The following is an 18,178-nucleotide window of genomic DNA, read 5'->3' on the forward strand; positions in this document are numbered from 1 at the left end:
GTGCGCCTTTGGAAGGCGTTTAGTCCTGCCGGCCAAATGACCACGGAGACGTCTTCGGACGGCGCTGGCTCTTCTTTGGCTTTGCAACGGAGATGAGCACCAGCGCCCCCTAGAGCCGGAAACGACCAGCACGGATGTTCAAGGGGAACCTTTTACCTTCACCTTTATATGCTCTCTGGGTTCTCACAACCCATCAAGACTGAACGCAGGAGAGGAAAACGGCAGACACATAACGGATAATCAGAGTTGGAAGGGACCTTGTAGGTCATCTAGTCCAACCCCCCCCCGCCCAAGCGGGAGACCCTGCACCATTTCTGACAAATGGCAGTCCAATCTCTTTTTGAAAATCTCAAGTGACACACTCAAGACACACACACACACACACAGAGAGAGAACTTTCAGCTCCCAACCTGCGCACGACCCATTCAGAACTGTGTCGGAGCTCCCTCTTGTGGTCCTGCTTGGAAAAAACATGGCAAGCCTTTGGTAAACTTCGCCCTTAAACCCTAAACAGCTGCATCTTCCACGTTTTTACCAAATGCTAATTTGTTGTAAACCAGGCGAGGGACAGAATCTATGCGGACCCTGAGAGTTGACAGCAACTCGGTGGCCCATAATCGAACCAACTTGATTGCGAATGCATTTAGGAACGGAACCGGTGGATCAAGGAAATCTGAAAAAGGTTCCTACCTTCACACAACACAGAATAATAGAATGACAGGAGGGACCCTGGAGATCGTCTAGTCCACCCCCCCCCCCCCCCCGCTCAAGCAGGAGACCCTGCACTATTTCAGACAAATGGCTGTCCATTCTCTTCTTAAAAAGTGATGAAGCTGTCAAATGTATCCCCAAATACTTGATCTTATTCGTGACTTGAATTTTCAATAGATCTGCCAATTCTTCCTTTTGTCTTTGGAAAATACATTGACTACTTCTTCTTTGGGGCAGCCCCTCAAATATTGGAAGACCGCTATCATGTCACCCCTAGTCCCTCTTTTCTCTAGACTGGCCGTTCCCAAATCCTGCAACCATTCTTCATATGTTTTAGCCTCCAGATCCCTAAAATCCTACTTGGTTGCTCTTCTCTGCACTCTTTCTAGAGCCTCAACATCTTTTTTTATATATATATCGTGGCAATCAAAACTGGATCAGTAAATCAACACCCTTGACCTACTTATAGAATGGAGCCATTTTTCATATTCTGGCTTACAAGACGTAGAATAACTTTATGGTCACTTTGAATGTACACTAATCGGCATTCATGAAGATGAAATTTCATTGCATGCATATCTCAAAAGGGTCTACACCTCTAACATACACTAATAAACATGACAGAATAAATAAATAAATCTATATAAATAAATAAATAAATATGCATATACCCACAACAGGTTGTACCAGAAGCTCAACCCGAGAGCTTGACAGGCACCGCATATTCAGACAGCAGAAGGCAACTTAACCAGAGTCAGGTCAACCTAGATTGTGTGAATGCAGATGTGGGAACTTCACCTGAAGGGATCGAGCGTTCAGATCTGTTCCACCTGTAATGATCTCGGGAGATGGGGAAATAAAATTGGTTCATTTCTTTGTTTGTTTAAAAAAAAAAATTTTTTTTAAACTGCCTGACAGCTAAAGATCTCTAGGTAGTTTACAATAAAAACACAGTTAAACACATAAAATCAAATAAAGTGCAGAATAAAGACGTCGCTCAGTGGAGATGAGACAGCTGCAAGGCAGTCATTCAAAAGACTAAAACAACGTACATTAAAATGTCATTAAAATACAATTAAGCCAGTTAAAAGGCCTGGGATGACAGAAAGGCAGTCGTCTAAATCTAAAATCACAGGATGCAAAGACAATTAAAATAGGATTAAGAGGTCCAGGATAGCAAATAGAAAAGCCTTCACCCGGGACGAGAATGATGGTAACGGGGGAGTGCCAGGATGCCATAAAGGGGGTGCCACCACAGGAAAAGCTCTCCTCCTTAGAGAGGACCCACCTCACCTCCTCCATTTGGGGGATGGGATGGATCTGGAGAAGGTCTTGATTGCAAGGCCTTCAGATCCAGATAGATCCAGATAGATCCAGATAGAGAAGGTGCTCTTTCAGACAATAGAAGAGGAGAGGAGAGGAGAGGAGAGGAGAGGAGAGGAGAGGAGGAGAGAGAGGAGAGAATAGAATAGAATAGAATAGAATAGAATAGAATAGAATAGAATAGAATAGAATAGAATAGAATAGAATAGAATAGAATAGAATAGAATAGAATAGAATAGAATTCTTTATTGGCCAGGTGTGTTTATTGGACACACAAGGAATGTGTCTTGGTGCAAATGCTCTCAGTGTACATAAAAGAAAAGATACATTCATCAAGAATAGAATAGAAAATAGAATAGAATGGATAATAGAATAGAATAGGAAAGGAAAGGAAAGGAAAGGAAAGGAAAGGAAAGGAAAGGAAAGGAAAGGAAAGGAAAGGAAGGAAAGGAAAGGAGAAGGAGAGGAGAGGAGAGGAGAGGAGAGGAGAGGAGAGAATTCTTTATTGGCCAAGTGTGATTTGACACACAAGGAATTTGTCTTGGTGCAAATGCTCTCAGTGCGCATAAAAGGAAAGATACATTCGTCAAGAGTCCAGAATCATCAGGTACAACACTTGATGATAGTCAGAGGGTACAATAAGCAATCAAATCATACTAGGAAACAGTCAATATAAATCTTAAGGATACAAGCAACAAAGTTACAGTCATACAGTCACAAGTGGACAGGATGGGTGATAAGGAGTGATGAGAAGATTAATAGTAACAGTAATGCAGACTTTGTAAATAGTTGGACAGTGTTGAGGGAATGAATAGAATAAGAATGAGAAGAGAAGAGAAGAGAATTCTTTATAGAATTCTTTTATTGGCCAAGTGTGACTGGACACACAAGGAATTTGTCTTGGTGCAAATGCTCTCAGCGTACATAAAAGAAAAGGTACATCCGTCAAGGGTCAAGTATCATCAGGTGCAACACTTAATAATAGTCATAGGGTACAAATAAGCAACCAAATCATACAAGCTGGACTTCAGCTCCTGGGACTTTTGAAGGTCAAAACCCACTAAACTCAATTGGACAACTATTTTTCTGAAATGGTGTGGGGTCTCCTGGCTGAGGAGCGGGTTGGACTAGAAGACCTCCAAGGCGCCTTCCAACCCTGTGATTGTGTTATTCTGCTAAAACTCCTCCAAGGTTTCGAGAGATCTCCTGTAGGCTCGGCTCTCAGACCTCACGAAGGAGAGTTGAGGAAATGGTCTAGTCTAATGAAAAAGGATGTGGGTGGCTCAGGGAACAAGACGCCGAGCTTGTCGATCAGAAAAGGTCGGCAGTTTGGCGGTTCGAATCCCCAGCGCCGCGTCATGGAAAGAGCTCCCGTTCCTTGTCCCAGCTCCTGCCAACCTGGCAGTTCGAAAGCACGTTTAAAAAAGGCAAGTAGAAAAATAGGGACCCCTTTGGTGGGAAGGGAACAGCGTCCCGTGCGTCTTCGAAAGGCCTTTAGTCCTGCCGGCCACATGACCACGGAGACGTCTTCGGACGGCGCTGGCTCTTCCTTGGCTTTGTAATGGAGATGAGCAGCGCCCCCTAGAGCCAGAAATGACGAGCATGTAGGTGTAAGGGGAACCTTTTACCTTTACCTTTAGTGGCTCCCTGGGTTCTTGCAGCCCATCAAGACCGAATGCAGGAGAGGGGAACCTTTTACCTTTAGTCTAAGGAAAAGAAAGACCAGAAATGACACAAGAGCAGTTTTCCAAGATTTGAGGGGCTGACCCAGTGGTGGGATTCAATTTTTTTTTTTTACTACCGGTTCTGTGGGCGTGGCTTGGTGGGCGTGGCTTGGTGGGCGTGGCAGGGGAAAGATATACTGCAAAATCCCCTTCCCTCCCCACCCCACTCACCTGCTTTCCAGCTCCGTTCTCCTGGGCAGGGCAACCCAAGAAGAGCCAGCCGATCAGCTGTGGGCGTGGCTCGGTGGGCATGGTGTTCTGTGGGCGTGGCTTGGTGGGCATGGCTTGGTGGACAAGGCAGAGGAAGGATATACTGCAAAATCCCCTTTCCCTCCCCACCCCGCTAACCTGCTTTCCAGCTCTGTTCTCCTGTGCAGGGCAACCAAAGGAGACCCAGCCGATCAGCTGTGGGCGTGCCTTGGTGGGCGTGGCAGGGAAAGATATACTGCAAAATCCCCTTTCCCTCCCCACCCCGCTAACCTGCTTTCCAGCTCCGTTCTCCTGGGCAGGGCAACCCAAGAAGAGCCAGCCGATCAGCTGTGGGCGTGACTTGGTGGGCGTGGTGTTCTGTGGGCGTGGCTTGGTGGGTGTGGCTTGGTGCACAAGGCAGAGGAAGGATATACTGCAAAATCCCCCTTCCCTCCCCACCCCGCTAACCTGCTTTCCAGCTCCGTTCTCCTGGGCAGGGCAACCCAAGGAGACCCAGCCAATCAGCTGTGTGGGCGTGGTGTTCTGTGGGCGTGGCTTGGTGGGCGTGGCAGGGGAAGGATACTGTCAAATCTCCAGTCAGAGGTGGATGGGATGGGCCGGTTCTGCGAACTACTCAACATTTCCGCTACCGGTTCTCCAGAACCGGTCAGAACTGGCTGAAGACCACCTCTGGGCTGCCCCCAAAGAAGAGGAGGGGGGTCAAGCTGTTCTCCAAAGGCCCTGAAGAGAGGCAGGGCACAGAAGCAACGGATGGAAATGAATCAAGGAGAGAAACAATCTGGAACTAAGGAGAAAAGAGTGGGGGAGAATTAACCAGTGGGATGGGTTGCCTTCAGAAAGGATGGGTGCGCCATCACTGGAGGTCTGGAGATTGGAGAGCCCTTTGTCCAGGACGGGGCAGAGGGTTGGACTAGAAGACCTCCAAGGTCCCTTCCTTCCAGCCCTACGTTTCTATGTTCAATTCGGACGAATATCATCGGAGAGAGAGAAGCAACCTGGAATGAAGGAGAAACTTCCTGATAGTGAAAACAATGGAACCAGTGGAACTGCTGGCCACCAAGAAGCCGCGAGTGCTCCAACACCAGAGGTTTTTAAAGAAGAGTCACTTGTCTGAAATGGGTATAGGGTCTCCTGCCTGAGCAAGGGGTTGGACTAGAAAGACCCCCAAGGTCCCTTCCAACTCTGATATTCGGTTATTCTGCAGGTAGTTTAGGATTGGGAGAAGAGGGAGCAGTATGTTTTCCTTCCCCCCACCCCCAAAAAAAACCCCAAACCACCATGTTGGTGCTGAGAAAGAACGAGAGCGTTCACCTGTCTTTCTTCTTCACAGGCTCTTTTGCAAGTGGCCAAGAACCTTTTCACTCACCTGGGTAGGTATCCAAGGGCAGGAGGAACCTGGGAGATCCCTGCCTCCAGACCCACCACGAAGATAGAGGCTCCGATGAGGATTCGGCTGTATTCCCTGAAATGGGGGTGGGCTGGCAAGGAGCCGGCTTTCCAGGGAGGTGGGGTGGGAAGAAGCCCCCTTCCCCCAAAAAAAACGTGCCTGAGGTCCATCGGTTGGTTTTTCTGAGCGTTTCCCCTGCCCCGATCCTCTTTCAGATGATGTTTCCGTGCTGCTGCAGGAGATCATTACGGAAGCCAGGAATCTCAGCAACGCTGAAATGTGAGTCTCATCCTGGGCAGGGGGGCCTAGTGGTCACAGCCAGCCCCTCGTGGGAGAGGGAAGGGGGTGACATGCTTGAGGAACAGCCAAAACCACCACCACCCCCGGGGGTTGTTTGGATGGCTCACAGTGTCTCCAAAAGCTGGAGGGGCATTTTAGACTTAGCGTAGTTATTTCAAGGTTTTTCTGGATGGCTCTCTTTGTAATTGGTGACTCTGGGTGGAGTAATCAATGAAAAATAGAGAGGGGGGATAGGAGGAGTGGGGGAAGGGAGGGAGGGAGGAGGAAGAGAGAGAAGGGGAGGATGGAAAGAAGGAGGAGGGGGAGGAGAAGGAAGAAAGGGAAGGAGGAAGAGAGAAGGAGAGAAGGAGGATGAGAGGGAGGGGAGAGAAATGGAGGGATAGGGAGGGAGGGAAGAAGGAAGGAAGGAGGGAGGGAGGGAAAGAGGAAGGGAGAGGAGGAGGGAGGATGGAAGGGGAGAGGAAGGAGGGAGAGAAGGAGGGAGGATGGAAGGGGCAGGAAGGAGAGAAATGGAGGGAGAGGGAGGGAGATAGAGAGTGCGGAGAGAAGGAGGGATGAAGGAAGAGAGGGAGGGAGATGGAGAGAGACAGGGAGGGAGCAAGGAAGGAGAAAGGGAGAGAGGTTGAAAGGAAGGGAGGGACAGGGTGGGAGAGAAGGAGGGAGGATGAGAAGGGAGGGAGGAGGAATGGAGAGAGGGAGAGAAGGAGGGAGGATGAAAGGAAGGAAGAAAAGAGAGAGAAAGAAAGAGAAGGGAAGAAATGAACCAGAGAAGAAGAGGAGAAAAATTCATCCCAGCCCTTCTCCACCGATAAGAGGGGCTCCTGGAGTGGGGAATTGGTCCAAGGACCCCCCCGGAATGTGGGAGGGGCAGCTGTTCCCCCTTCCCCCTCCGCCGGGCTCTCTCCTCACCCCTTTTCCTTCACGGAATTCCCTTTCAGATGTTCAGTTTTCCTGCTGGACCGAAGCAGCCATGAGTTGGTGGCCAAGGTGTTTGATGGCGGTGTGGTGGATGATGAGGTGAGAAAAGCAGGGCGACGCAAGCAGTGAAAGAATCGAGGGGGTGGCTGGGGATTCTGGGAGTTGAAGTCCACCAGTCTTAAAGTGGCCCAGGTGGGAGAGCCCTGACTTTGATGGCCCTTCTGGTCCCTTCCAACTCTATCATTCCTGGCTGCCTGGGGAATTCTGGGAGTTGAAGTCCACCAGTCTTAAAGTGGCCCAGGTTGGAGAGCCCTGACTTAGATGACCCTTCTGGTCTCTTCCAACTCTATCATTCCTGGCTGCCTGGGGAATTCTGGGAGTTGAAGTCCACCAGTCTTAAAGTTGCCAAGTTTGGGGACTTCTGAGTTAGGGTACCTGGCTAGAAAGCAGAAGGCTGTGAGTTCAAGTCCTGCCTGGCTTTGCTGGCTGGGGAATTCTGGGAGTTGATGTCCACAAGTCTCAAAGTGGCCAAGGTTGGAGACCCCTGACTTAGATGGCCCTTCTGGTCTCTTCCAACTCTATCATTCCTGGCTGCCTGGGAAATTCTGGGGGTTGAAGTCCACAAGTCTTAAAGTGGCCAAGGTTGGAGACCCTGACTTAGATGACCCTTCTGGTCCCTTCCAACTCTATCATTCCTGGCTGGCTAGGGAATTCTGGGGTTGAAGTCCACAAGTCTTAAAGTGGAAAAGGTGGGAGACCCTGACTTAGATGACCCTTCTGGTCCCCTCCAACTCTATCATTCATGACTGGCTGGGGAATTCTGGGGGTTGAAGTCCACGAGTCTTAAAGTGGCCAAGGTTGGAGACCCCTGACTTAGATGGCCCTTCTGGTCTCTCCCAACTCTATCATTCCTGGCTGCCTGGGGAATTCTGGGGGTTGAAGTCCACAAGTCTTAAAGTGGCCAAGGTTGGAGACCCCTGACTTAGATTGCCCCTCTGGTCTTTTCCAACTCTATCATTCCTGGCTGCCTGGGGAATTCTGGGGTTGAAGTCCACGAGTCTTAAAGTGGCCAAGGTTGGAGACCCCTGACTTAGATTGCCCCTCTGGTCTTTTCCAACTCTATCATTCCTGGCTGCCTGGGGAATTCTGGGGTTGAAGTCCACAAGTCTTAAAGTGGCCAAGGTTGGAGACCCCTGACTTAGATTGCCCCTCTGGTCTTTTCCAACTCTATCATTCCTGGCTGCCTGGGGAATTCTGGGGGTTGAAGTCCACGAGTCTTAAAGTGGCCAAGGTTGGAGACCCCTGACTTAGATGGCCCTTCTGGTCTCTCCCAACTCTATCATTCCTGGCTGCCTGGGGAATTCTGGGAATTGAAGTCCACAAGTCTTAAAGTGGCCAAGGTTGGAGACCCCTGACTTAGATAACCCTTCTGGTCCCTTCCAACTCTATCATTCCCGGCTGGCTAGGGAATTCTGGGAGTTGAAGTACACAAGTCTTAAAGTGGCCAAGATTGGAGACCCCTGACTTAGATAACCCTTCCGGTCTCTTCCAACTCTATCATTCCCGACTGGCTAGGGAATTCTGGGAGTTGAAGTACACAAGTCTTAAAGTGGCCAAGATTGGAGACCCCTGACTTAGATGGCCCTTCTGGTCTCTCCCAACTCTATCATTCCTGGCTGCCTGGGGAATTCTGGGGGTTGAAGTCCACGAGTCTTAAAGTGGCCAAGGTTGGAGACCCCTGACTTAGATGGCCCTTCTGGTCTCTCCCAACTCTATCATTCCTGGCTGCCTGGGGAATTCTGGGAATTGAAGTCCACAAGTCTTAAAGTGGCCCAGGTTGAGAAACACTGATCAAACCAGAAGCATTTTCCTCTTTGCGCATTTATCTCCTTATGCATCATTCTCCCTTTCCTTTCGTCGTCATTCTGTGTTTCTTCCGTTCTTTGTGTCATTTTATGGAATACGCAAAGCAAAACGGAAATAGCTTTGGAGTAACCAGCAGCTTCTGCTTCCCTGCCGACAGAGCTACGAGATCCGGATTCCAGCCGATCAGGGCATCGCCGGCCACGTGGCCACCACCGGCAAGATCCTGAACATCAAAGACGCCTACTCTCACCCGCTCTTCTACCGCGGCGTGGATGACAGCACTGGCTTTCGCACCAGGAACATCCTCTGTTTCCCCATCAAAGACGAGAACCAGGGTGAGCAGCTCGTCCATGGTGGAGATTCGGGGGTCCTGGGCCCCCCTGGCCGAGAGGCTGCCATGACGCCTTCCCAGATGGGCATTTTGTCTTCCCAGTCACTGAAAGCGCTCAGAAGGAGACATGGGAGGGAGGGGGGGGAAGAAAGAAAGAAAGAAAGAAAGAAAGAAAGAAAGAAAGAAAGAAAGAAAGAAAGAAAGAAAGGAAGGAAGGAAGGAAGGAAGGAAGGAAGGAAGGAAGGAAGGAAGGAAGGAAGGAAGGAAGGAAGGAAGGAAGGAAGGAAGGAAGGAAGGGGTGAGCATGGGAGGAAGGAAAAAGAAGAGGAAAAGGGAGGAAAGAAGGAATAAGGGAGAGGAAGAAAGGAAAGAAAGAACGAAGGAAAGGGGTGAGGGAGGGAGGAAGAAAGGAGAAAAGAAAGGGAAGGGAAGAAGGAAGAAGGGAGAGGAAGGAAGGGGGAGAGGGAAGGGTGGAAGAAGGTAAGGAAGAGAAGGAAGAAGGGAGAGAGGGAGGGAGGGAGGAGGAAAGAAGGAAGGAAGGAAAGGGGGAGAGTGGGGAAGGAAGGAAAAAGAGAATAAAGGGAGGAAAGGAAGAAGGCAAGGAGGGAGGAAAGAGGGAGAGCAAGGAGAGGAGGAAGGGAAGGAAGAAGGGAGGGGAGGAAAAGGAAGGAAAGAAGGAAGGAAGGAAGGATGTAAAGGGGTAGAGCGAGGGAGAAAGAAGGAGGAAGAGAAGAGGGAGGGAAGGAAGAAGCAATAAGGGAGAGAGGGAGGGAGGGAGGAAAAGGGGAGAGAAGGAAGAGAAGGAAGGGAAGGAGGGAGGGAGAGAGGAGGGAGGGAGAGAGGAGGGAGGGAGGAAAAAGGAAGGAAAGAAGGAAGGAAGGATATAAAGGGGTAGAGCGAGGAGAAAGATGGAAGAAGAGAAGAAAGGGAGGGAGGGAGGGAAGGAAGGAAGAAGCAATGAGGGAGAGAAGAAAGGGAAGGAGGGAAGGGGAGAGCAAAGAAGGAAGAAAAAGAGAATGAAGGGAGGAAAGGGAGGGAAGGAGGAAAGGGGAGAGCGAGGGAGAAGGAGGGAGGAAAAGGGAAGGAAAGAAGGAAGGAAGGATGTAAAGGGGTAGAGCGAGGGAGAAAGAAGGAAGAAGAGAAGAAAGGGAGGGAAGGAAGGAAGGAAGAAGCAATGAGGGAGAGAAGAAAGGGAAGGAGGAAAGAGGGAGAGCAAGGAGAGAAGGAAGGGAAGGAGAGAAGGAAGGGAAGGAGGGAGGGAGGAAAAAGGAAGGAAAGAAGGAAGGAAGGATGTAAAGGGGTAGAGCGAGAGAGAAAGAAGGAAGAAGAGAAGAAAGGGAGGGAAGGAAGAAACAATGAGGGAGAGAAGAAAGGGAGGGAGGGAGGAAAAGGAAAGAGGAAGAAAGGAAGGAAGGTTTAGCTGGCTGGGGAATTCTGGGAGTTGAAGTTCACCCATCTGAAAGCTGCCAAGGTTTAAAGCTGCCCCTTTCCTGAACTCCAGTCCGAGCCCTTCTAAAACCAGGTGCTGACCAGAAACCGGAAATTCACCTGAAGAACTTCCTGGATGCAGAAACGGACTCTGCCTAAAATGTCTTTTTGTCTTCCAGAGGTGATTGGAGTGGCCGAGCTGGTCAATAAGATCAACGGGTCGTGGTTTAGCAAATTCGACGAGGACCTGGCCACCGCCTTCTCCATCTACTGTGGCATCAGCATCGCTCACGTACGTGGCTTTTATAGTCTCCCTTGCTTTTTTTTTCCTGTTGGCCCTTGGCTCTCGTCCAGGTGAAGCTGAGGAGTTTCGGATCCCCGGGGAAATTCCAGGATCTGTACCTCAAGGGAACCTCCAGGGAGGTTGCACATCAACCTGGTTCCTTCTGGGAGGAGGCTTCTGGGGGAAAGAAAAACCCCGGAGAATGAACTTAGGACCAGGTGTCCCCCCCGAAAATAAGACCCTGGAGCCGGTAGAGAGGTCTCAAGACCAGCCTCACCATTGGAGGAAGGGTGCAGAAGAGACAGATAGACAGGCAAAGTGCGGGGAAGAGATGGACAGATAGACAATTTATAATATATATATATATAGAGAGAGAGATGATAGCTAGCTAGCTAAATGACAGATAGAGATATAATAGATGGATAGAGAGATTAGATAGAATAGATAGATAGATAGATAGATAGATAGATAGATAGATAGATAGATAGATAGATAGATAGATAGATAGATAGATAGATAGATAGATAGATAGATAGATAGATAGATAGATGATTGATATAGATGATAGGTAGGTAGATAGATAGATAGATAGATAGATAGATAGATAGATAGATAGATAGATAGATAGATAGATAGATGATAGATAGATAGATGATAGATAGATAGATAGATAGATAGATAGATAGATAGATAGATAGATAGATAGATAGATGATAGATAGATAGATAGATAGATGATAGATAGATAGATAGATAGATAGATGATTGATAGATGATAGGTAGATAGATGATAGATAGATAGATAGATAGATAGATAGATAGATAGATAGATAGATAGATAGATAGATAGATAGATAGATAGATAGATGACTGAGAGAGAGAGGAAGAGAGGGAGAGAGATGGAGGGATGGACAGATAGATGACTGATACTGTGTTTCCCTGAAAATAAGACCCTGTCTTATATTTTTTTGCCACCAAAAAAGGCACCAGGTCTTATTTTTGGGGGGGGGGATGTCCTCCACTGACTAACCTCACTTGCGCCCATCGCCCCCGGCCTCCTTTTCGCTGTCCGAGGCCTTCAGGAACTTCTTCTTCTGCAGCTGGCAAGGCTTCCCTAAAGGTCTCTGCAGCCAGTAACAGAGCTTTGGATCGATCCTGAGCTTTGCTCTCAGCTCCAGAGGCCTTCAGGAAAGCCTTGCCTGCCTTGCCGGCTGCAGAAGAATTGGGCCGGCCAGGCAGGTGTCGGGGTGTGCGAGGCCTGGCTACACCTGTCCAAAGGGAAGTAGTAGGACAGCTCCACCCCTCCTGCATCTCCACCCTAGCTTAATTTTTATCCCTCCATTCTGGAGTGGGTGGGATCTTCATTAGGGCTTATTTGGGGAGTAGGGCTTATTTTGGGTGCACACGTAATAATCAAGCTAAGACTTACTTTCAGGGTAGGGTGTATTTTCAGGAAAACAGAGCATTATCTCCCGCAGAGAAGTCGGATGCCCCAGGGTGGACTTTTTTTAAAAAAAGAATCTTCCTTTTTCCTTCCTACAGTCCTTGCTCTACAAGAAGGTCCATGAGGCCCAGTACCGAAGCCACCTGGCCAACGAGATGATGATGTATCACATGAAGGTATTCCAAAGGCTTAAAACGAAGGACATGGGTCAGAGGAATGATTGGGGCCTTCCGAGATTCGGTCTCGGCACAGGAATGAATTAAAATCAAATCTTCCCAGCGGGGAGGAAAGAAGAACGATTGATTCCCTCAAAACAAAGAGATTTGCCTTTTAGGGGCAGCTGCGGAGCGGTGGGGTGCAGCAAAAACCGTTTTATAGGGGAGCTTGTCCTGAGAATGGGAGGATCTACGTGCTGTTTCTAGGGTGACCCTTGAGGGGTCTGTATGTGTGTGTGTGTGTGTATTCTTGTGAACATGCAGCTCCACTGCGAAATCTAATTTAATTTTGCAGGCCTTCTCCTTTGATATGTGGATTAGGTCTGCGTAACTTATTTGGAGGTGTGAGGAAGTTTGAGTAAAAGATTTTCACCCATTCGCTATTTTTACTTGATTTTATAGAGTGATAGAGAGAGAGATGAGAGAGAGAGAGAGAGAGAGAGAGAGAGAGAGAGAGAGAGAGAGAGAGAGAGAGAGAGAGAGAGAGAGGGGGGGATAGATAGACAGACAGACAGATAGAGATAGATAGAGACAGATAGAGATAGATAGATAGATAGATAGATAGATAGATAGATAGATAGATAGATAGAGATGATAGATAGATAGATAGAGAAAGAGAGAGAGGGGGGGATAGATAGACAGACAGACAGATAATAGATAAATAGATAGATAGATAGATAGAGAGAGAGAGAGAGAGAGATGATAGATAGATAGAGAGAGAGAGAGAGAGAGAGAGAGAGAGAGATAGATAGATAGATAGAGAGAGAGAGAGAGAGAGAGAGAGAGAGGGGGGATAGATAGGCAGACAGACAGATAGAGATAGATAGATAGAGAGAGAGAGAGAGAGAGATGATAGATAGATAGAGAGAGAGAGAGAGAGAGAGAGAGAGAGAGAGATAGATAGATAGATAGAGAGAGAGAGAGAGAGAGAGAGAGAGAGAGAAGGGGGGATAGATAGATAGATAGATAGAGAGAGAGAGAGAGAGAGACAGATAGCTAGAGAGAGAGAGAGAGAGAGAGAGAGAGAGAGAGAGATAGATAGATAGAGAGAGAGAGAGATAGATAGACAGACAGACAGATAGAGATAGGATAGATAGATAGAGAAGAGAGACAAGGGGGGATAGATGAGACAGACAGACAGACAGTAGATAGATAGATAGATATAGAGAAGAGAGAGAGAGAGAGAGAAGATACACCTAGAGAGAGAGATCTACCTAGACAGACAGACAGATCTCTTTCTCTATCTATCATCTACATCATTATATATATCTAATCTATATTATCTATCTAGTTATCTACCTAGCACAGGGTGGGCATAGATCAGACGGAGATGATAGATGAGAAGAGGCCACATCCGGCCGATTGGTCTTTTAGATCCGGCCCACGAAGATTGGTACAGAATTAAGGTTTGATGTGAATGATTGAATGATTGCATTCATTTGATTTTGATGAGAGAAGAAGAGAGAAGATAGATAGACAGACAGTAGATGACAGATAGCATTTCGACACCAGGTGGCACATAGATAGGCGCAGACTAGAGATGACGGAGAGATAGATAGATGAGTTTTTAGACAGACAGACAGACAGACAGACAGACAGACAGACAGATGACAGCACAGAGACAGACCAGACAGACAGACAGAGAGAGAGAGAGAAGGGGGATAGATAGAGCAGACAGACAGATAGAGAGATAGAGATGACAGATAGAGATAGGATAGATAGACAGACAGACAGACAGACAGACAGACAGACAGACAGACAGACAGAGAGAGAGAGAGAGAAGGGGAGATACAGATAGACAGACAGACAGATAGAGAGATAGAGACAGATAGGAGATAGATAGATAGATAGATAGATAGATAGATAGATAGATAGATAGATATGAATGGAGAAGTAGATAGATAGATAGGGATGGATAGATAGAGTAGAGAGAGAGAGAGAAAGAGAGAGAGAGAGAGAGAGAGAGAGATAAGATGGATAAGATAGATGCACAGATAGATACAGATAGTTAGATAGATAGATAGATAGATAGATATGATAGATAGATAGATAGAGAGAGATAGAGAGAGATAGATAGATATAGGATAGATAGAGATATATGAGATAGAGAGATGAGGAGAGAGATACAGATAGATAGGGATAGATAGATAGATAGATAGATAGATAGATAGATAGATAGATAGATAGATAGATAGAGTATAGCCTGCCTAGCTAGCCAGATAGTTCTGTAATTCTATGTGTCTCCAACATCTATATCTGTCTACAGTCTGTCTATATATACACCCTATCCTACCTATCTACCTACTTATCATCTCTCTTTATCTTCTCTATCATCTACACATCATTTATATATATTCAATCTATATTATCTATATCTAGTTATCTACCTAGCATCTATTTATATATTATAAATATATAAATATAATATTATTAAATATATTAAATATTATTATTATATTATATATTATTTCCTATTGGAAACAATGAGTCCTTTTCCTTCTTCCAGGTATCGGATGATGAGCACACCAAACTTCTCCATGAAGAAATCATCCCGGTTTCACAGATCGAACCGAACTTCGCCAAATTCACGTACACACCGCGATCGCTTCCTGAGGACGACACATCGATGGTAAGTGTTAGTTCCAGTTTGCCTGCTTGAAGCACCTGGAAAGATTGGTTGGTTGATTGATGGATGGATTGATTGATTGATTGATTGATTTATTTATTCATTCATTGATCAATTCAGTCATTCATTTTGATTGATCAATTCATTCAGTCATTCATTCGTGGATCAATTCATCAGTCATTTATTGATTTATTGATCCATTCATTCATTGATCAATTTATTCATTCATTCATTCAGTCAGTCAGTCAGTCAGTCATCGATCAATTCATTCAGTCATTCATTGATTCATTGATTGATTCATTCAATCATTGATCAATTTATTCATTTATTCATTGATCAATTCAGTCATTCATTTATCAATTTATTCATTTATTCTTTGATCAGTTCAGTCATTCATTTTCATTGATCAATTCATTCAGTCATTTGTGGATCAATTCTTCAGTCATTCATTGATTCACTGATCAGTCATTCATTGATTCATTGATTCACTGATTCATTGATTCATTGATCCATCCATCCATTCATTCATTGATCAATTTATTCATTTATTCATTGATCAATTCAGTCATTCATTCATTCATTGACAAATTCATTCATTCATTCAATCTAACATTTCTTTTGCTAAGCTAAAAACCTTGTCAAATGGGTTTGGCAACCCCACACTTGCCAAGGGGCTCAGGGGAGGTTGTGTAGGTTGTGTAGGTTGAAAACATCAAATAATAAATTCATAGACTCCTATGGCACTAAGGACCGTCAACCAGGCCTAGGCAGTTGCCTATGAAAGCTTAGCTGAGTCAGTCAGTGGCCACTACCATCTGGAGTCACACCTGCAAGGCCTTCAGTGGCCATGTGACTGGCCACGTAACCGTACATTACATTCTGGATCAGCTGTAGCTTTGGAGGGAGGAGGAGGGAGGAGGAGTGAAGGAAGGAAGAGGAGAAGGAGAAGGGAGGAGGAGGAGGAGAAGGAGGATGACAAAAGGAGAGAGAGGGAAAGGGAGAGGGAGGAGGAAGGAAGGAAGGAAGGAAGGAAGGAAGGAAGGAAGGAAGGAAGGAAGGAAGGAAGGAAAGAAGGAAAGAAAGAAAGAAAGAAAGAAAGAAAGAAAGAAAGAAAGAAAGAAAGAAAGAAAAGAAGGAGGAGGTGAGAAGGAAAGGAAGAGGGATGGGGAGGAGGAGGGAAGAGTGAAGGAAGGAAGAGATGAAAGGGAAAGGAAGGGGGATGTGGGAAGGAGGAGGAGGAGGTGTGAAGGAAGGAAGAGAAGGAGGAGGAGGAGGGTGAAGAAAGGAGAGGGAGGGAGAGGAAGGAGGAGAAAGGAGTGAAGGAAGGAAGAGAAGGAGAAGGGAAGAGGAGGAGGGTGAAGAAAGGGGAGGTGGAGGAGAGAAGGACGAGGTGAGAGGGAAAGGAAGAGGGATGGGGAGAGGAGGAGTAGGGAAAGTAGGGAGAGAGGGAAAGGGAGGATTAGGAGGAGGAGGAGTGAAGGAAGGAAGAAGGAGGAGAGAGAGGGAAAGAGAGAGGGATGGGGAGGAGGGGAGAGATAGAATCAACCTATTGCCACTCAACTCCTCAGAATAACAGTGACCTTCCACGTTGCCCTTATTTTGGGAGGCCAAGATATCTCAGTTATGGCTCTTGGCCACAAGAAAATGGCTTCTCCTAGCCTGAAGGAGGTTGCCATCAACCTTTTCCCCTCAATCTCATCTTTCTCTCTCTCTCTCTTTCTTTCTTTCTTTCTTTCTTTCTTTCTTTCTTTCTTTCTTTCTTTCTTTCTTTCTTTCTTTCTTTCTTTCTTTCTTTCTTTCTTTCTTTCCTTTCTTTCTTTCTTTCTTTCTTTCCTTTCTTTCCCCCCAAAGGCCATTCTGAGCATGCTGCAGGACATGAATTTCATCAGCAGCTACAAAATCGACCGTCAAACCCTTGTCAGGTATGGTTGGGAGAAGAGAACAAGGCAGGTTTTTTGTTTTTCTTCCCCCTTTTTCCTTCCTCTGGATCCCGAAGTGATCCAGGGACTTGATTTCCGCTTCTCCGTTTGGACACCAGGTTTAACGCATTATTTCAATGTGCCGGCTCGGCTGAGAGGATTCCCGGCAAAAAGGGCACCATCTTACCTGCTTGTTGCATGCCTGGCCAATCCCAAGGTGGGGGGAGGGGGGTGTCCCCGTTGGACCAGGGCTTGGGAAAGCCGCAGACAGTCCTGGTGCCTCCAGGGAGTCCAAGAGGCGACAGGAGGATCCACAAGGAGTTGTTGAAAAAAGGTTAAGGTGGGAGCTGCAATGGTGCAATCGGAACTGGGGCCAGGTTGCTTTCTGAGCAAAGTAGGTAACATCATCAGTGCTAGAAGGGAATGGGGGATGGTGGAAAGGAGGAGGAGGAGGAGGAGGAGGAGGAGGAGGAGGAGGAGGAGGAGGAGGAGGAAAGGGGGAGGAGGGAGGAGGAGAGGAGGAGGAGGAGGAGGAGGATGAGGAAGAGGAGGAGGAGGAGGAAGAGGAGGAGGAAGAAGAAGAAGACAATAGGGTCCCTGGTGCTCTCTGAGCTGGGTGGTTTTCTTGCAGACATTTCATGACCCAACTAGGTAACATCATCAGTGCTAAGAGGGAGTAGGCATGCAGGGAGGAGGAGGAAGAGGAGGAGGAGGAGGAGGAGGAGGAGGAGGAGGAGGAGGAAGAGGAGGAGGAGGAGGAGGAGGACTGTGGGGTCCCTGGTGCTCTCTGAGCTGGGTGGTTTTCTTGCAGATGTTTATTAGTACGTAAAAATAAGAGCGAACCCTCCTCCCTTCGACCACTGATGGCGTTACCTAGTTGGGTCATGAAATATCTATGAGAAAATTGCAAAGCTCAGGGAGCACCAAGGACCCCACAGTCCTCCTCCTCCTCCTCCTCCTTATCCTGAAACCACTTCAACGACTACAATTGATGGTGATGGTGATCATGATAGCCCTGATGAGGTTCCCTAGTTGGGTCATGAAACGTCTGCAAGAAAACCACCCAGCTCAGAGAGCACCAAGGACCCCACAATGAAATAGCCTTAGTATTCATTGTGTTTCTTTTCTGGGGTACCTGAAAGGACCAACACAGGAGGACAAAGTAAGGCTAGAGAGGCAAACTGGGTGGGACACTTATACCTGGTGGTCTCTTTTCCAAGAATGGTTGGCCCGCTAGGGAAATAGAGTCCGGCCCTTGAACCCTTATCCTTCAGTCATGGAATAGCAGCTTTCCACGGCCTCTTCTGGACTGGAGTACAAAGATCCGTGAGGTTGGTTGGTGGAGCAGGAAGATCCATAAGTAACAGAATACCACAGTTGGAAGGGACTTTGGAGGTCTTCTAGACCAACCCCCTGCTCAAGCAGGAGACCCTGTACCATTCCGGACAAATGGCTGTCCAGTCTCTTCTTAAAATCCTCCAGTGATGGAGCACC

General features: G+C 47.1%; 1 protein-coding gene across 1 annotated transcript in view; it reads left to right on the forward strand.

The window, feature by feature from the left end:
- The window catches only part of PDE2A (phosphodiesterase 2A), a 224,329-nt gene that overhangs the window by 190,809 nt on the left and 15,342 nt on the right, over positions 1–18,178 (forward strand). Inside the window, exons 14-21 of the mRNA XM_087965919.1 lie at positions 5,299–5,338; positions 5,571–5,634; positions 6,594–6,672; positions 8,597–8,774; positions 10,378–10,490; positions 12,023–12,100; positions 14,646–14,768; positions 16,617–16,687. Coding sequence (XP_087822045.1) covers positions 5,299–5,338; positions 5,571–5,634; positions 6,594–6,672; positions 8,597–8,774; positions 10,378–10,490; positions 12,023–12,100; positions 14,646–14,768; positions 16,617–16,687 — 746 coding nt within the window. The remainder of the gene's footprint in view (positions 1–5,298; positions 5,339–5,570; positions 5,635–6,593; positions 6,673–8,596; positions 8,775–10,377; positions 10,491–12,022; positions 12,101–14,645; positions 14,769–16,616; positions 16,688–18,178) is intronic.

Source organism: Notechis scutatus, chromosome 5 (genome assembly GCF_049901735.1).
Source record: "Notechis scutatus isolate UNSWTSFEM ecotype Mainland chromosome 5, rNotScu1.2, whole genome shotgun sequence".
Classification (NCBI taxonomy): Eukaryota; Metazoa; Chordata; class Lepidosauria; order Squamata; family Elapidae; genus Notechis; species Notechis scutatus.